The sequence below is a fragment of the Trachurus japonicus genome, chromosome 4 (genome assembly GCF_045865225.1).
Source record: "Trachurus japonicus isolate A0001 chromosome 4, Traja_1.0".
Taxonomy (NCBI): Eukaryota; Metazoa; Chordata; class Actinopteri; order Carangiformes; family Carangidae; genus Trachurus; species Trachurus japonicus.
This window is the reverse complement of record NC_140910.1, coordinates 13,726,800-13,742,484: the sequence shown is the minus strand read 5'-3', so window position 1 is coordinate 13,742,484 and position 15,685 is coordinate 13,726,800. Positions and strand designations below refer to the sequence as shown.

Here is a 15,685-nt window from a genome sequence, read left to right as displayed (position 1 = left end):
ACTCATCCTACAGCTTGTTGTTTCCATGTTATAAACCTGAACACTACACTGCTGTTTTCCATGGTTTTAGATGGGTTTGTAAATTCATCTGTGGATTAGTTTAGTACTCTCTGTCCTGAGGAGCTTGTAGCACTTCTTGGCTCTAAATGCATTAGCATCTGGACTCTATAGTATGCTCTTATACTGTATGAACAAATCCTCCAAGACTCCTTCTGAACCATGGGTAAAATAGTTTATCCGGTCACTCAGGCGCTCCTGTAGGCACACTGAGAGGAGGGGGAAGAAGGACAAGCTACATGTGTCATTTGGGATATTGCGCAAGTGTTTACTTGAATATCACAATGCTGTAAAAGCTGCTAAAGCTGACTATTTCTCTAACCTTGTCCCAAAGATCATTGATAGGCCCAAGGTTTTGTTCAATGCTCTGGACTCTCTTGTTAACCCATGCAATACATTGTACCTTCATCTGCTCTTTATAATGATTTTCATAACAGCCTCCCGTTGCCTCTGACCCCCCCTGACCCCCATTATACTGTATGTGGTCAGCTGTCTTTGACCCGTTTCAACCAATATCACATGGATGTAGCGCAGTCCCACAAACTGCCTCTCAGATAGTCTTCCTTCTCACCTCTTTAAGGTTTTTAATTCTGTTGGGTCATTGTCAGTGTGGGTCAATGTTGTCATGCACAGAGCAGTATGTTGGTATCAAGGCCATGGTCCTCATGCTGCTCCAGTCTTACCTGGCTGACAGGAGTTTCTCAGTTCATTCAGTTTTTTCTTCTAGTGTGGCCCCTTTTACTTGTGGGGTGCCTCAAGGGTCTATTCTAGACCCTTTATTATTTTCATTGTATATGTTGCGGTTGGGGTCCATTCTCCACAAACATATTGTCTTTTCATTGTTATGCTGATGATGTTCAGATCTACCTCCCCTTAAACTGAATGTTGCTTGGATGAGCCAAAGGTTCCTCAACCTGAATGACAGTAAGACAGAGGTTACAGTGTTTGGGAATGTACTTGTATCTCTGTCTTTGTTGTTTATTGTATTTTTGTAATGTACTTTTGTATTTTATTGCTATTTATTTCTGTAAAGCACTTTGGTCAACTTAAGGTTGTTTTAAAGGTGCTTTAAGAGTAAACGTGACCTTAACCTTGACCATGACCTTCTAATAAAAGTGTTTGGTCAAAGATAATGGATATGAAGCACCCTAGGATAAATGAGTTGATTTAATAGCACATACAATCTAGTACTATTTTAAAGTGAATTTGCAAAGTGAATTCTAAATGTATTTGCACTATTAAAAATATGATAGGTAGGCCTGTGTCAAGTCTCCTTGATCAGCCACATATAACAGTAAATTGCTGCACAGACATTAGTGAAAATATTCTGAGAATTATATAATGTAAAATAATAGGCTACAGTGTAGTCCTACATCATTTATAGACATTTCTTAGCACCACAGGTAGCCTACTGAATTTAGATGGTTTCATACTTTAATACTTTTGAAGATTTTGAATGCATGCTTTTACTTGTGTTATTACTGGTAAAATAAAGTATTTTCAAATTGTGGGATTTAAATGCAAAAACACAACATCTGACCACAATTTCTACCACTTTCGGGTCAGAAAACAAATGAAATGTTGTAAATTGAGATAGCTGGTTTTAAGGGATAGTTGCACCTCATGCTCTTAAATCAAAAGCTGTAACGACAAATTTGAGTTTGTGTGTGTGTGTGTGTGTGTGTGTGTGTGTGTGTGTGTGTGTGTGTGTGTGTGTGTGTGTGTGTGTGCGTGCGCGTGCGTGCGCGCGTGCGTGTGCGTCGCGAATGTGTGTCCTGGTTTAGGTGTCAGTGGGACTGAAAGTGTCTCTGTAAGTGGAAACCGGTCTCATTGGCAGCATCGTCACGTGATCTCCCATGGCAACCGGCGGGTGTCATCAGTTCCGCTGTGGGAGAGGTGCTGCTGCTGCCTCAGACCGGCTCAGCTTAACATGTCCTGGTCCTGCCACACTTCTCAACTCCTCCTCGGCTTCATTTGACTCCACACCGGCCTAGACGTCCTTTCCGTCGGCGCAGACCGAGCGCAGTCCACAGCCCCTTGTTGCCTGAAATATCTATATTTGTGGTGGGTAAAAGGGGGCTCAGAAAAGAGTGCGAACTGGAAGCCATGAGTCACATTAACCAAGGGTAGGTGCAGCTGGTTTGTCTCTTGTTCATCACCTCAGGTGGATGTTTGGTTAAACTGTAGACGAAGACATGTATGTGTGGTATTTTCAGTTTGTAGACATGCTGTATTTGTACGTTTAGAGTAATGCCTGTTTGTTTTGTTTCTTATAACCTTTTGTAAACCATGAACTTTTATGTCCAGTATAGTACAGTGACTACAGTGCAGTGTATCAATAGTCACCACTGAGGCATAACTTAACTCTACTGTGGTTGAGTCAATAAACCAATGCTACTGTAGGGCTACTGTACTAATGTGCTTCACTGTAAATAACAAATGACCTCAGGAGAAAGAGAAGAAACAAAGGCAGGGAATGAGGACAGCTGTCTTTTTGTGGATGAGGAAGAGATGTATTCATGTAAAAATATCAAAACTATAATGCAAACTTAATTTAGGCCTACACAGTCACCGAGGCAGTTGTAATTGAGAGGTCCTTAACTTACTGTAGTAGGCTATCTACCATAAGGCAAGGCAAGGCATCTTTATTTATATAGCGCATTTCATACCAAGGCAACTCAATGTGCTTTACATAAAGACAAAACATTTTTAAAAAAAGAAAAAAAAAACAGCATAAAGCAGCATAAAAACAAAAAACAAGTCCATTTGATTTTTTTTTCTCTACTTTTGATGCTGTCTGGATCCGACCTCTCTCTTTTTTTTCTTTTAAAAAGAACCCTGGAATGAATTCTTTAATCAAAAAATGATTTAATAAAAAATGTATTAAGTCTTTTGATTGACTTTTAACTCAAAACACTGACATGTTGATTTAAATCCGAACATATGGCAGTTTTAGAAAATAAAGCACTGAACTGATGACAAGATGGGTTAAGAAAAGAAGAAGAAACACAAGTAGTTCGCAGTCTTTTGGACTTTACTGCTTTGACACATTGGCATGGTTTATTTCTGTGCTTCCTGTGTCACTGGGTCAAAGAAAGACTGTAAATGTGATTGGTCCTGAGAGAAATCTTCTGCCAAAGCTGAGGAGCCTCAGAGACAAATTAACCAGTCACACAAACAGGAGGCAGACAGGGTTAAGTGTGCCATCCTCTCTAATTCCTGTGTGTAATCAGACACCGGTAACAGACCCTATAGTGGTACGATCCTGTTGTCTTGTATACAAATGCTGGAGGAAATTAAACCTGTGCTGGGGAAAAAAACAGCTTTCAGACTGGCTGGACTGTACAAGACTTGATGTCTTGTTAATGAGGACAAGAAACAACTGCCAACAAACAAGCACGGTGTTGTGCCCCACTAAACCATTTGATTAAGATTCTGGTTCTCTGTTTGCTCTAACCCGTAACTTTTTCTGTTGCCTACTACAATAAAGCTTAATCTGGATAACCTTCATCAAGTGAGTCCTTAAAGAAAATTCTTCAGCTTTGATTAATTTATGTTTTTATCGGCCATGTGTCTGCAGACTCCTTTCAGCCTACAACAGTCTGACGGACAAACATCTTACTGGATACTTCAGCAACACTAGGATCAGAAGACACTTGCAGAGAGCAGGACTGGTATGTCAACACGATGACGATGATGATAATGATAATGATGGAACACTGGCTCAAAATGTAGTCTGTCCCACTCCTTATAAAGTTACATCCAGAGAAGAAATGAACATTTTTTATTTCATCAAGATGGATGAGGTTCACTAAACCCTTTTCATCTCTCATATTTAAATTGAATGACAATGTACAGATATAATTTAGCCAAAGCTCTGTATGAATACAGATATTAACAAACAGGATGTTCAGAGCATTGTTAAGAGGACCAAACCAGCAAAGAAAAAAAATCTGAAAACCACTATAACCTTAATTTTTTTTTAAACATTCCACCATTTGCATCACAGATTTTACAGCCTGTTCACATTACAATCTAATACGGATCATTATTGAATATTGGCTGTTGCATAGTTGCATTTACTGTCATGAAACTTGCAGAAAACAATGTGTGAAAGCTGTAAGGATATTTAACCTATCTGACGTTGCAGTGCTGCACAAAGTATCAGCTGCTACAGTAGTGACTTCAGTTTGAAAACATTGTTATCAGTCTTTAAATACTCATTGACTAAACACTGAGACTGTTGTTGTTGTTGTTATTAGATCACCAGGAGTGGGCGTATTGTTCCAGACAAAGAGTACAGACACAAGCTAATCCAGAGAAGCCATCAGAGAAATGTTCGTGAATGTCTGGCCCAAGCCATTTTCCACAAGGTGCTGGAGATGGAGGTGGGGTGAACACAGTGTGCCACAAACAAAAACAGTTGTGAAAAAAAAGCACTGTCAGCTAATTTTTGCTTCTCCTGGTATAATGAAGGATGCTCATTTGTTCTGTACCTCTCCCTTGCAGCGTCTCCATCAAATAGAGATCAAAAAGAAACTGGAGGAGTTTGCAAGGAGGGAAAGAGTGCATAAGATCAAGGTACTTCATTTACATTTAAACACTGCTTTGCTGCCTAATTTATAAACTAATGATTCTTAAATGATGTGACGCAAAAAACGGTCAGCATGTGTTGTTAGGAGTTCATCTGAGTTGATCTATTAATTGAGTCAGCATCAGTGTTTCTATACAGTGGATCCAACCTGTATGAGTCACGTTTTTATGAACTAACATCTGAATTCAAAACAAAAGCTTATTCACATAGAGCAGTATGATAATAATTGATGATCTTGTTTGAAAGGTGGAGCGCTCCAAAAGATATGAAGAAGACATCATCCGCATCCTGTCTCCACGCCCACCCACCGGTGCAAGGGGCATCAGAAAACAGCACTCTGGGCCAGAATGTAACTCTGAATCCTCTGAGTCTGTGAGTCCAACATCTGCCTCAGTGCACTAGTATATTTTGAGGACATTGTTGTAAAGGAGAGACTGCATGTTTCAATTCTTAACCTTCACCTTTCGCCATTTCACCCATGTCTGTTTTTTGCCACTTTCCTTAACTGTTTTTAGCCTTGGCAGGTGTATGTATTCCTCTAGTGATTACTTTTATACATCTCTATATTGGACTTGCATTATGCTATGTTCCCCTACTACCCAAATCTTAGTAGTTTTGAACTTAGGCCCTCCCATGATAGCTGATTTGCTGGCATCACATCACATTGGAAATCAAGTCGTTTTGAGTCACCTGTCTAGAGTCATGAAAACCAAGTCAAGTCTTTAATCCCTCTGTGGCAAGTCCTCAAACTTGTGACTTAGGTCCAACTTGAGTCAAGTCATGTGACTGTTATAATATTGCATTTAATATGTTGCAGACTACTAGGCCTATGCTTTTTTCAATACTGCTGGCCAAATCATACCTACAAGAAAACACTCAGACGAACTCCCTCCAGTGTCCTTATTTCCTCTCCATTATGCAATCAAGAGTTATATTTTAATTGCCACAGTTTACAAAAGAAATGTTATGTTTCTGAGTTAAAAATGTTTACTGTAGTTAAAGAGACTTTCTAGGCCAATCAGTGTAAGATGGATAGATCAGTTATAGCCTACCTGTTTGTCTATTCAGTAAATATGAAGCTATAGGCAGTCAGTCATCTCAGCAAGAGAGTGAGGGTGAAACAGCGGACAGCTCTGTCCAAAGGTCACAATATGTATCGTCACCAAAACCAAAGACTTAAAACGACAAGCCCTACTTTTTAAAGAAAAGGTTATGTGCTGGATGCTGACTTCCAGGGTTTTTTGTTGACTGTTGCTGGGCAACTGCTTTCATTTAAACACAGCCAGATCAGTAGTTTCCCCCTGTGTCTCGTCTCTATGCAAAGCTAAGCTAACTAGACAGACAGGGCAGTGGGAAGAAAGAGCAAGACAGGATTTTCTATTCTATTAATTATAATGTAAATGATGTATCATCCATTTGAGTGGTGTGAATGAGATCAACTGACATCATATTTGATGGACAGACAGATAGTTTGATTTGCAGCCAAACACCCACAATTTCACTTCACTGGCCAAAAACATCAAAATCTTTTAATCACTCAGACTCAGTCCAAGACATTCCTTCAGATGATGAATGTCTGTCTGTAATGTAAATCATTTCTGTGCACACTGACAGCTGCCATGTTTATACTGACACTTAACGAGTGAAGAGTCTCTGCTGCAGTCAACTCATCTGGTGTGTGCGCAGACAAGAGCGTTTAAAGTGAAGTAGAAGGATTAGATTCATGTTATCTTTCAAACAAAAAAGGCCACAGACCTTGATGCCAGAATAAATAGAGCCAGTAATCCTGGTCTTGATCTCTGTGTTTACTCAGTGAAATCTCTTCTTCTGCAAGCATCTCACGTCAGCAGGTTGAGCCTTGTTGAAAAAACAGCAGCAGTAGTAGGTTTGGAAAAACATCAGGGCACTTCTGGGAAGACTATTAAAATCTATCAAGTCATTCATCATCAATTCATTAAATGAGTCAATCATCAATAAAAGCAGGGTGACATTTAATGATCCCGAACTGAAAACTTTGACACTACAAGAAAAATACCTCATAATAGTATGAAACAAACAGCAGGTTCAGTTTAAAACAACACAACGTACTGCATATAACTTTCATTAATTATAGCATGCATACTGTATATGGGCATGCAAAAGGCAACAGTTGACCACAGAGACCCCAAGGAAAACACAGAGGTCTCCATGGTGATACGTACACCGTTTCATGTGTTTTGTGTGTATGTCGTAGCCCGGATCATCTCGACCCAACACGGCTCCAGGGAAGATGCAGAGGCCGGTGCGTCTGAAGCCGATCCACAGCAACAGCACCACGGCCTCACTCAGACGCAGCTCCCCTTACAGACACCATGAGTCCTCCAATGAGAACGACTCACCTTTCAACTGCACTGTGAGACCACAACCATATTTTTATATACAAAGAAAAATCGATTTCTTCCTTTTAAAATCTTAAAATCTACTTTTCTCGATATTCTACCTAAAATTATTTTGTTCAATACTAGATAAATAATTCCAGCGTAACCGTATAACCTCTCCAACAAAAAGCTCTTGTCTATAGAAGTACCTTCCTACACATGCACAGTGTCATATTGTGCTGCCACAGCAACACTCACACTGAACTATTTTCATAAATGTGACTTCATCGACATCTCTCTCAGATGGACAAGGAGTGCCGGAGACGTTTGACCACAATGGAGGCCTCCCATGGCATCTCGCCTTACTGCCTCCCAGTCATCAACAATTTTGTTACCCCAGTGCCTCCAGCCACAAAGAGGAAAGAGAGGGGGGCAAAGGTCACTCAACGCAGCACACTCAGGGGCCGCAGACTGCGTCCTGCCACCGCCTCCAGTGGAGTTGACATCACTGAGGTCTTTGTCTCCCGTTATGTTTCACTGCCAACAAAACCTTTCACAACAAACTCACAAGCTTCAGTCTCTGTAGATTAATTGGAAAAGACGATTGAAATTTCAACGAGATGCATTAAAAAATGCACAGTCTGAGTGTTTCTTTGTATTTGTGTTTCTAACTTTAAATGCATATACAGAACTGCATAAAAACACTCCAAACATTTTCTATTTGTTCATCTGTACCAGCAGATCATTTTTAAATGCACATACACTAAAACTGGACAATAAACAAAATCAGACAAACTTGAATAAGTAAATAAATAAGCTCATCCACATTATGCATCTCTTGATGGTGTAAATTTACTATGCCAATTATCAGCACAAAATATCAGTACATTTATCACTATAAATGATAATGTCGAATTTGGTCATTTCCTAAACCAGATTCATTTAAATGACACCACTCCACTTTTTTCCATCCAGGACCCCCCCATGCTGCGGAGCTCTGTGCACCAGAGCAGAGTGTGTGTGAACATGGTGTACTTTGGTAAAACGGTGCATCTTTCCAACGACATGACTGACCTGAGGGACGAGGTCAAAGTGTTTCAGCAGCACTGTGGAGGAGAGAACCTGTGTGTGTACAAAGGCAAGCTCTGCGAGGGAGGTCAGTGTTTCGCCAGCTGTGATTGTGTTTCGTAGATGGTTGTGTGTGTGTGTGCACATTACGATCAACCATAAGTGAAATGGTACATGACAGGATGGAGGAAAGCTGTGCTGCAACAACAAACCCGCAGATTTAAATCATTGATTTTCATCTGCATGCCTGATCTTTCCCTCAGAGTCTTTCCGGTTCATTTCAAGGCGACACAGGGGCTTCCCCTTCAGTTTGACCTTCTTCCTGAACGGGCTGCAGGTGGAGAGGCTGAGCTCCTGTTGTGAGTTCAAACACAGGAAAGGCTCCAGACTTGGTGGCAGGCACGGACACTTTGGTTTCTCCAGTGTAGATGGGGCCTCACCCTGCTACAAGTAAGGTTTCCCTCTATATAATAGATATATAATAGATTCCCTTTGTCTCTATCACAAGGGATCTATTATAAACAACTGAGATATTAAAAATGACAACAAAAGGTGGATTGTTATGAGTCCTCAGTTTATGTTTAGATTTTTAGATAGAATTATTATCAATCCCAGTCTCTTATCTGACCATTCATTGTGTTTCCTGGATCCAGCTTCAAGCAGTTATAATGAGACCAGGAATTAATTCTTCATTTTAGGGGCAAAGTCATTTAGCCCTTGGTAATACACACTATTTTAGGGACTTTGAGTGATTTGATGCCTAAATAAACAACTTGACTCTGAAAAAACAAGAGAATGACACCAATGCTATGAAAAAATATATATATATATATATATATATTTTAAGATGCAATTTCTTATCACGTGTATACAGTGTATGTATTTACCAGAATCTATAAGATAAGAATAGATACATTGTATAAATTTTAGTCCACGTAAATACATATTTTAATAAATAATAATAAATATTTTATTTTAGAGAACCTGATCACTTTCAGCAGATGAATGTAAGAACTCACAAGTTAAAACAAGTTTCAAACTTATGTCAGTCATTTTCCATAGGAAAGTCATTAAAAATTAAATTTTGTATCAATAGTTTCCATCAATTTCCTGTGCGTGACCTTTTCCTATTGGTAATGATTGGTGGTGGCCTTAACTGAACTTCTGAGATTAATTATGATGAGGCATTATATGCAGATGTGTGTGGAGACTAAACTTGAGCATTAAGCATCAAGAAGCAGCAGTTGCAAGGAAATGAGCTGATCACACTGTTGACTTCCCACCTCTGTGACGTTTGAGACAGAATATTGTCCTTACAGGACTAGAGCTGCTCTTTTCAGGGATAGATCAGTACAAGAGTTGTGTGCATAGCAGGTGAGAGATTGTGATTCAAAAATGGCCCCAAATGAACACTAATGCCGCTAAATGTGCGGATATGAAAATAGTATTAATGTATGTTGTCATCTGGCTCGGCAAGACAGCAACTACAGTATGTGTATTTTCCAGTAAGTCTTTTAAATTGTGTTTTCTTCTACTTTATGAACATTTTTCAGGTGCATCATAGCAATGGGACTGGACAAAAAGCCCACACCTCCACCAAAGAGAGTCAAAGAAGATGGAGGAAGAGAGGAATCAATCACCAGCCCAAAAGATGCTCCTGAGATGGAAGCAGAAAGGACAGGAGGGGACACTGCCTCTGACTATGAAAGAAGTCAGCAACAGGACATGGAGACTCAGGTCGAAGAAGAAACAGCAGCCGAGGAGGGCAAAGTCAGAGATGGTGAACATAAAACAAAACTGCCTCAATAAGAGATACATGTTACAGATTTTTCTCTGTCAAGCATCCCAATAAATATTCTTTGTCCTTACCCTCAGATTATGAAGAGGACTTTGAAGCAGATGATGAAGGCCCTGTAGAGGAGGATAAAGAGAAGAAATCTCTGTCTCCAACAGATGAGCAAACTGAGATGCAGGTTAAAGAGAGGGACGCTTCTGAGACAGAAGACGATGAGAGGGATGGTGGGTGAATTTTTTTGACACATTTTTTGGCGTGACGCCTGAGAGGAGAATAAGTGAGACTAAGGTGTTATCATGCCAGCAAACTGCTTTTAGTACAGCAAAACAGAATGATGATTGAAAATGTTTGCAGGTTTTTTCCATTATTGTACAATAACAAACATATATATTTTACACCAACAAACCATGTTTAGAACAATTTCCCGATTATGAATCACACTGGAAGAGTTGAGAATGATTGTTCGGTTAAATAATTCAAAATGCTTTGTCTTTCTTGCCCAGAAGATATAAAGTCTCGGTCAGGCTCCAGCTGTTCCGGCAGCGACCGGGAGTTAAGTGATGCTGAGGCCACAAAAGACTCCAGAGAGGACGAGAAACCAGAGCAACCAGAGCAACCAGAGGAGGTTGATCAAGAAGAATCCCTTGCTCCACCAGAAGAAAAAGACGAACCAAAACCAGAAGAAGCAGCTGTTGCCACTGAGGCTGAGTCTGCTGTGGCTAATGACTCAGAGTTACAGGACAGTGCAGGGGACAGCACAGAGATTGACATCTCTGACTCCAGCGTCCCCTCGGGGACAGAGAATAAACAGAGTGACGACACATCGGGAGACAAGGCTGAGAAAACGGTAGATGAGGGCAAAGAGAAGGAGGGTCAGGAACAGGAGAGGGGTGAGTACGAACCAACAGATGCTGTGGAGCTTCCACCTGAGTGAGGATCTGTCCATCTTGTTTGGAAGTTTTTCCACTATTATCACAACCAACCAGGGCTCTAGACAAGTCAGTGTATAAGTTGTGTATAGGTTAAAACAGTAACTAAATAATTACTACAGTATCACTACTACAGTCAGTTTGTGATATTTTAACTGTGGTTTATGATGTTTTTACGATGTTTCAATAGTGGAAAAATTGCATGTCTGTCATTGCATTTTTGCTGTTCCTTATTTTTTGTATGTGTGTGCCATGTTTTTTTGGTGTGTTTTTGTCCGATCCACTGATTAATTTCGTTCAAAATGAGTTTCAAGATTTTTAGATATTAATATGACGCATAATATGACTATATTTTGATTGTATTTCACAGTATTTTAAGGGAAGAGTTTGTGTTTGCTTTTTACACAGTTAAGTGTAGCATTTTTTATTATGGGTTCAAATAAAAAAGTGCTGTGAAATAAATAAGCAATTCAAAATATAGCTCAGAAAACACTGAAAAGCCCTTGGGAGGAAAAATTGCAATCAGAATAGAAAGCTGTTGATGCAAAAAAAAAATACATGTATTTGCATAGTGTACAATCCCAGCATTTCAGAAGGCACGGTGTATAAAATTTTGAAGAGCTACTGAATAATCATGCATAGAGCACACAAACACAAACCACCTCCTTCCTTCCCTTTCTTATTGCCCATGAATAATTAACTTATAAGTCTTCCATTAAGGAAACTAGATTCTTGGTGGATTTCTATTCAAACACATGGGATCAGTTTGCAAAAAACACTTGAGTGCCAAAGTTGAGTGATTTTCTTTCTTTTAGTTTTTTTCTTTTCATCGAGAGTTTACTCAGCATTGTGTTTGCCCTTTTGTTGTGTTGTGTACTACAGGATTACTTTTTCTTTTCATTTTGCATGTTGTGATTCTCATTATGTTTGCACCTGAAAAGATTAAAGTAATGTTTTGTTGTTCATGGCTATGTGTTTCTTCATTGGCTCTGTGCTCTCATTGCTTTTTCATTATCCAAAATACTGTCTTGTGCTGTTTAACACATGGTCACCACTTGTCATTTTGGTCCTACAGAAATGTGAAATCATATAATTGCATGTCTTTTTCTTTTCTATCCAAAGCTAAATCTGTGCAGGAGAGGCTGGCAGAAGCCATGTTGACCGAGTCCCACTTCACCTCTGAGCCAGAACTGAGCGACACCACTACTGAGGAGGAGGAAGAGGCCACAGATAAAGGACACGAACAGAGCAACGATGGTACAAGATTTAACAATTTCCTATAAGTGATTTTGCAAGCTATTCAAAACAACTGTTTGAGAAAATACATTTTCCCTGGCAAGCCCTCAATTGTTTTCTTGTTTGTTTGTATTTAAAGATGTAGCTCCGGAGAAACTATTGACAGCGACAGAGGAGCAACAGACATTCAGAGAAGCTGAAGCTGAAGTGGTTCAGGATCTGGAGGAGACATCTGAGCCAAGAGAACAGGAGGATGAAACTGAAAAAGAGCCTGATGAGAATCGTATTAAAGATGAGATGGTTAAAATAGATGAAGATGATGAAAACTGTGAAGAAGCAGCAGCAGAAAAAGATAAGTCAGAGGACACAGGTGCAGATCTACATCCCGTGTCTGAAGAGAGCATGGCAGAAGACAACAAAACTTCAGAGCCTCAGGAAGGTGCAGCAGCTGAACCCACCGAGGCAGATGCAGCACAAAAAGATGAAGGAAATGGGGAGAGTACTGCAGCAGATGAAGTGCAGCCCGATGAGATGGTGCAAGGGGCAAAAAGCAGCGAGGAGGGTGAATCATCAGTATCAGAGCTGGATAAAAAGACTGTTGAGACAGCAGTGTCAGATAATGCAGAGGCGGAGGAGGCAATGACAGCAAGCGAGACAATGGAGATGAAAGCAGAGCCCTCAGAGGAGCAAGAGGCCCTCAGCCGTGAAGAGGCACCTGTAACCGACGCAGAGGAGAGGCAGCAGGAAGATGGCAACGACAGAACTGAAGCATCTGAGACAGAAGTCACAGCAGATGTAAATGAAAAATCTGCAGACATAAGTGAGGACAATGTAAAAGATGAGGGAGATAAAGATATTAAGGAGGAAGAGGCAGAGGAGGTGTTAGCAGCAGAGGCAAGTAAGGATGCTGATCAACAGGAAAAGATGGAGGAAGAGCAAACGGAAAACCCTGTGGAATTAGATGAGGAGGTAGAGAAGGAGAAAAGTGAAGAGGAAAGTAAGCAGGAAGAGAAACAAATTAACTCAGATGAAACACCAGAATGTGAAAACAGTGAGGAAAAAGAAAATAATGAAACTGTTAAAACCGAAGAAGAAGGGAGTGATGAAAATAAGACAGAAGAAAGGATAGAAAATGAGGAAAGCATCGCTGAAGATACTAAAAGTGACTCAAACACTGCAGGAGAGACAAATGAAGAACCAGCTGAGAAAACCCTCGACATTGAAGATAAAGTTGCAGAGACAGCTAATGAATCAGAAATGACAGAGAAAGATAAGGAGAGAGAATGTCAAGAGAATAAAAATGATGAGGAAGAACCTGAAGCAAAGGGAGCTATAAATGATAAAACTGATGAAGGTGAAGAAATAAAAGAGACAAAGATGGATGTCGATGAAGAAAAGGGTGATGAAACAGAAAAGGATGAGAAAGATGATGAGAATAAAGCTGAACAAATTGAATCTGAAAAAAATAAAGATGAGGAAGAAACTGAAGAGAAAGAAGTGGCCTGTGAGAACGGAGAGGAAACATCTGCGAACACTGAGGAACCTGAGCAAAATGCAGATGATGTGAAAATATCTAATGAAAATACTGCTGAGTCACAGGACGTTGGTGACAATGAAGCAGCAGATGAGACCAAAACGAGTGAAGAGGTGCTCAACACTATAATGGAGTCTGAAGATGTTAAAAAAGAAACCGAGGGAGCAATTACCGACAGTGAAAAGGGAGAAGTAGATGCAGAAAGTGGGGAGATTTCTGCCAGAGCAGAGAGCAAAACTCACATAGATGAACCAGAGGCTTCAGCTGAGGACAATAATGATGTGAAAGCAGCAGAGCATGTTGAAGATGAAAGAAAAATGGAGGAGGAACCCACTGAAGATGAAAGCACAGAGGTAAAAGAAGAATCTGTGAAGTCTGGAGATGACAAGGTGGATCAGGGGCCTGACACAGATGTGGTAGAAAGTGAGCATAAGGAAGCGGAGGATGAAATTGAAAAACAAGAGGAACCTGATCAAAAAGATTCAGAGCAAGAGACGGCTGTGACGGAGACTGAAGAGCATGAGGAAACTAAAAATGAAAATGGCAACAAATCTGACCTGGATACTGAAAAGAGAGATTCAGACTCTACCAAAGATAAGGATGACAATGTCCATGTGGCACTAGTTGCCTCCTCAGCTGTTGAGGCACAATCTACGCCTATAGATTTAGATTTAGATGATACATCCCACGTATTAAATGAGTCTTCTGCGATGTCTGACAAACCTCCACAGTCTGAGGAAAATGCTGATGCCATCGCTGACTTTTCTGCGGCCGATGGAGAAAACGGAGCGGACACAGAGGAGGCGAGCAAGGCCTCAGAGGAAGGGGCAAGTGTCCTGCTCAAACCTCAAGCACAGAACAATGAGGCTGATGAAGCAGCATCCGTGGGTAAACAAACCCCAGAGGCCTTAGCAGCAGAAGACAGTGCAGATCTGGTCACAAACTGGATTACCATGCATCAAACGTCAAAGTTTTTCCAGACATTTGTTGAACCTTTAGAAGACTTAAAGGAAGAGGCTTCACACACTCAAGAGTCGGTCTCCAGTCAGGAAGCAACAACAACAACAACAACGGAGCTGCTGAGATCAGAGAGTCCTCCTAAGATGGTGAAGATGTCTGAAAGTGAAGAAGAGGAACCAGTGCAAAAAGATGAAAGTGAGACAACGGGAGAAAACAAAGTGGGAGCTGTAGAGTCAGACATTAAGAGCAGACAAACTGAAAATGTTGGATCTCATGAGAATGACCCTACCAAAGATACAGTCCAGGAGAAGGAGGAGACTGTGGTGCAGGAGCTAATACCAAAAGCAGATACTGAAGACAATGATAAAGAGTCTACAAACGGGCAAAGAAAAGGAAGCGGGGTTTCTCTAGAGGACGAACTTCAAGAAGGACCAACTCTGACGCAAACTGAGATTTACAAAACTGAAGTGGATAGTATTGCAGGTACTAATTATTCGGCCACCAGTGGCAAACCTGAGAGTGTCAAAGAGAAACAAGCAACTGATAATGGCTCAGACTTGAATGAAAAACAAAAAGAAGCTGAAGAGATTATAGATCTCTTACCCTTGTCCAAAATGGAAGAACATCGTGAGCGTTCAGCAAGTCCAGATGGACTTAGAGACGGAGAGGAAACACAGGATAAAACTAATGAACAAAGCGGAGAAGTTACAGAAATAACTGATTTTACAACGTCCAAGTCTGATGATGGAAGCCAAGAGGAGTCCCACAACGGAGAGATCCAACCCAGGCCTTCTGGTGGGAGCATCAACGCAGAGAGAAGAGACGTGCAGCTGATCCAAGACATCAAACACACTCTGAGTAAAGACAGGCTGAGCACTTTCTCAGTGGACGAAACATTGTTTGGTCGCACTTCATATCCTTTGCTGACCGCTGCAAAGACAGAGAGTGGACATTAGAGCTGCACACCTGAGACACTGGCACTAAGCCAGCAATGACACTTTAAATGGAGATATTTCTGGAGGCAATTCAGTTATTAAAGTTATTTATTTTAAAAACTGTAAAACTTGTAATGATCCTAGAGAAAGCACTTTTGCAAGCTTTTAGACAATCACTGAATATTTGGAGTGATCAGGAAATTCAGAAGCCCTCGAGCGT

The 15,685-nt window shown here is 40.5% G+C and overlaps 1 protein-coding gene across 1 annotated transcript; it reads left to right on the top strand.

Annotated features, from left to right (window-relative positions):
• Positions 1-2,001: 2,001 nt before the first annotated feature.
• Positions 2,002-15,581, top strand: erich3 (glutamate-rich 3). Its single transcript, XM_085774116.1, has 14 exons — positions 2,002-2,183; positions 3,638-3,731; positions 4,320-4,445; positions 4,567-4,638; positions 4,898-5,023; positions 6,885-7,043; positions 7,312-7,521; positions 7,984-8,164; positions 8,340-8,526; positions 9,630-9,856; positions 9,952-10,095; positions 10,375-10,761; positions 11,923-12,057; positions 12,176-15,581. Exons 1-14 carry the CDS (start codon positions 2,164-2,166, stop codon positions 15,484-15,486), a joined length of 5,379 nt encoding a protein of 1,792 aa, XP_085630242.1. The 5' UTR covers positions 2,002-2,163; the 3' UTR covers positions 15,487-15,581.
• Positions 15,582-15,685: the final 104 nt, after the last annotated feature.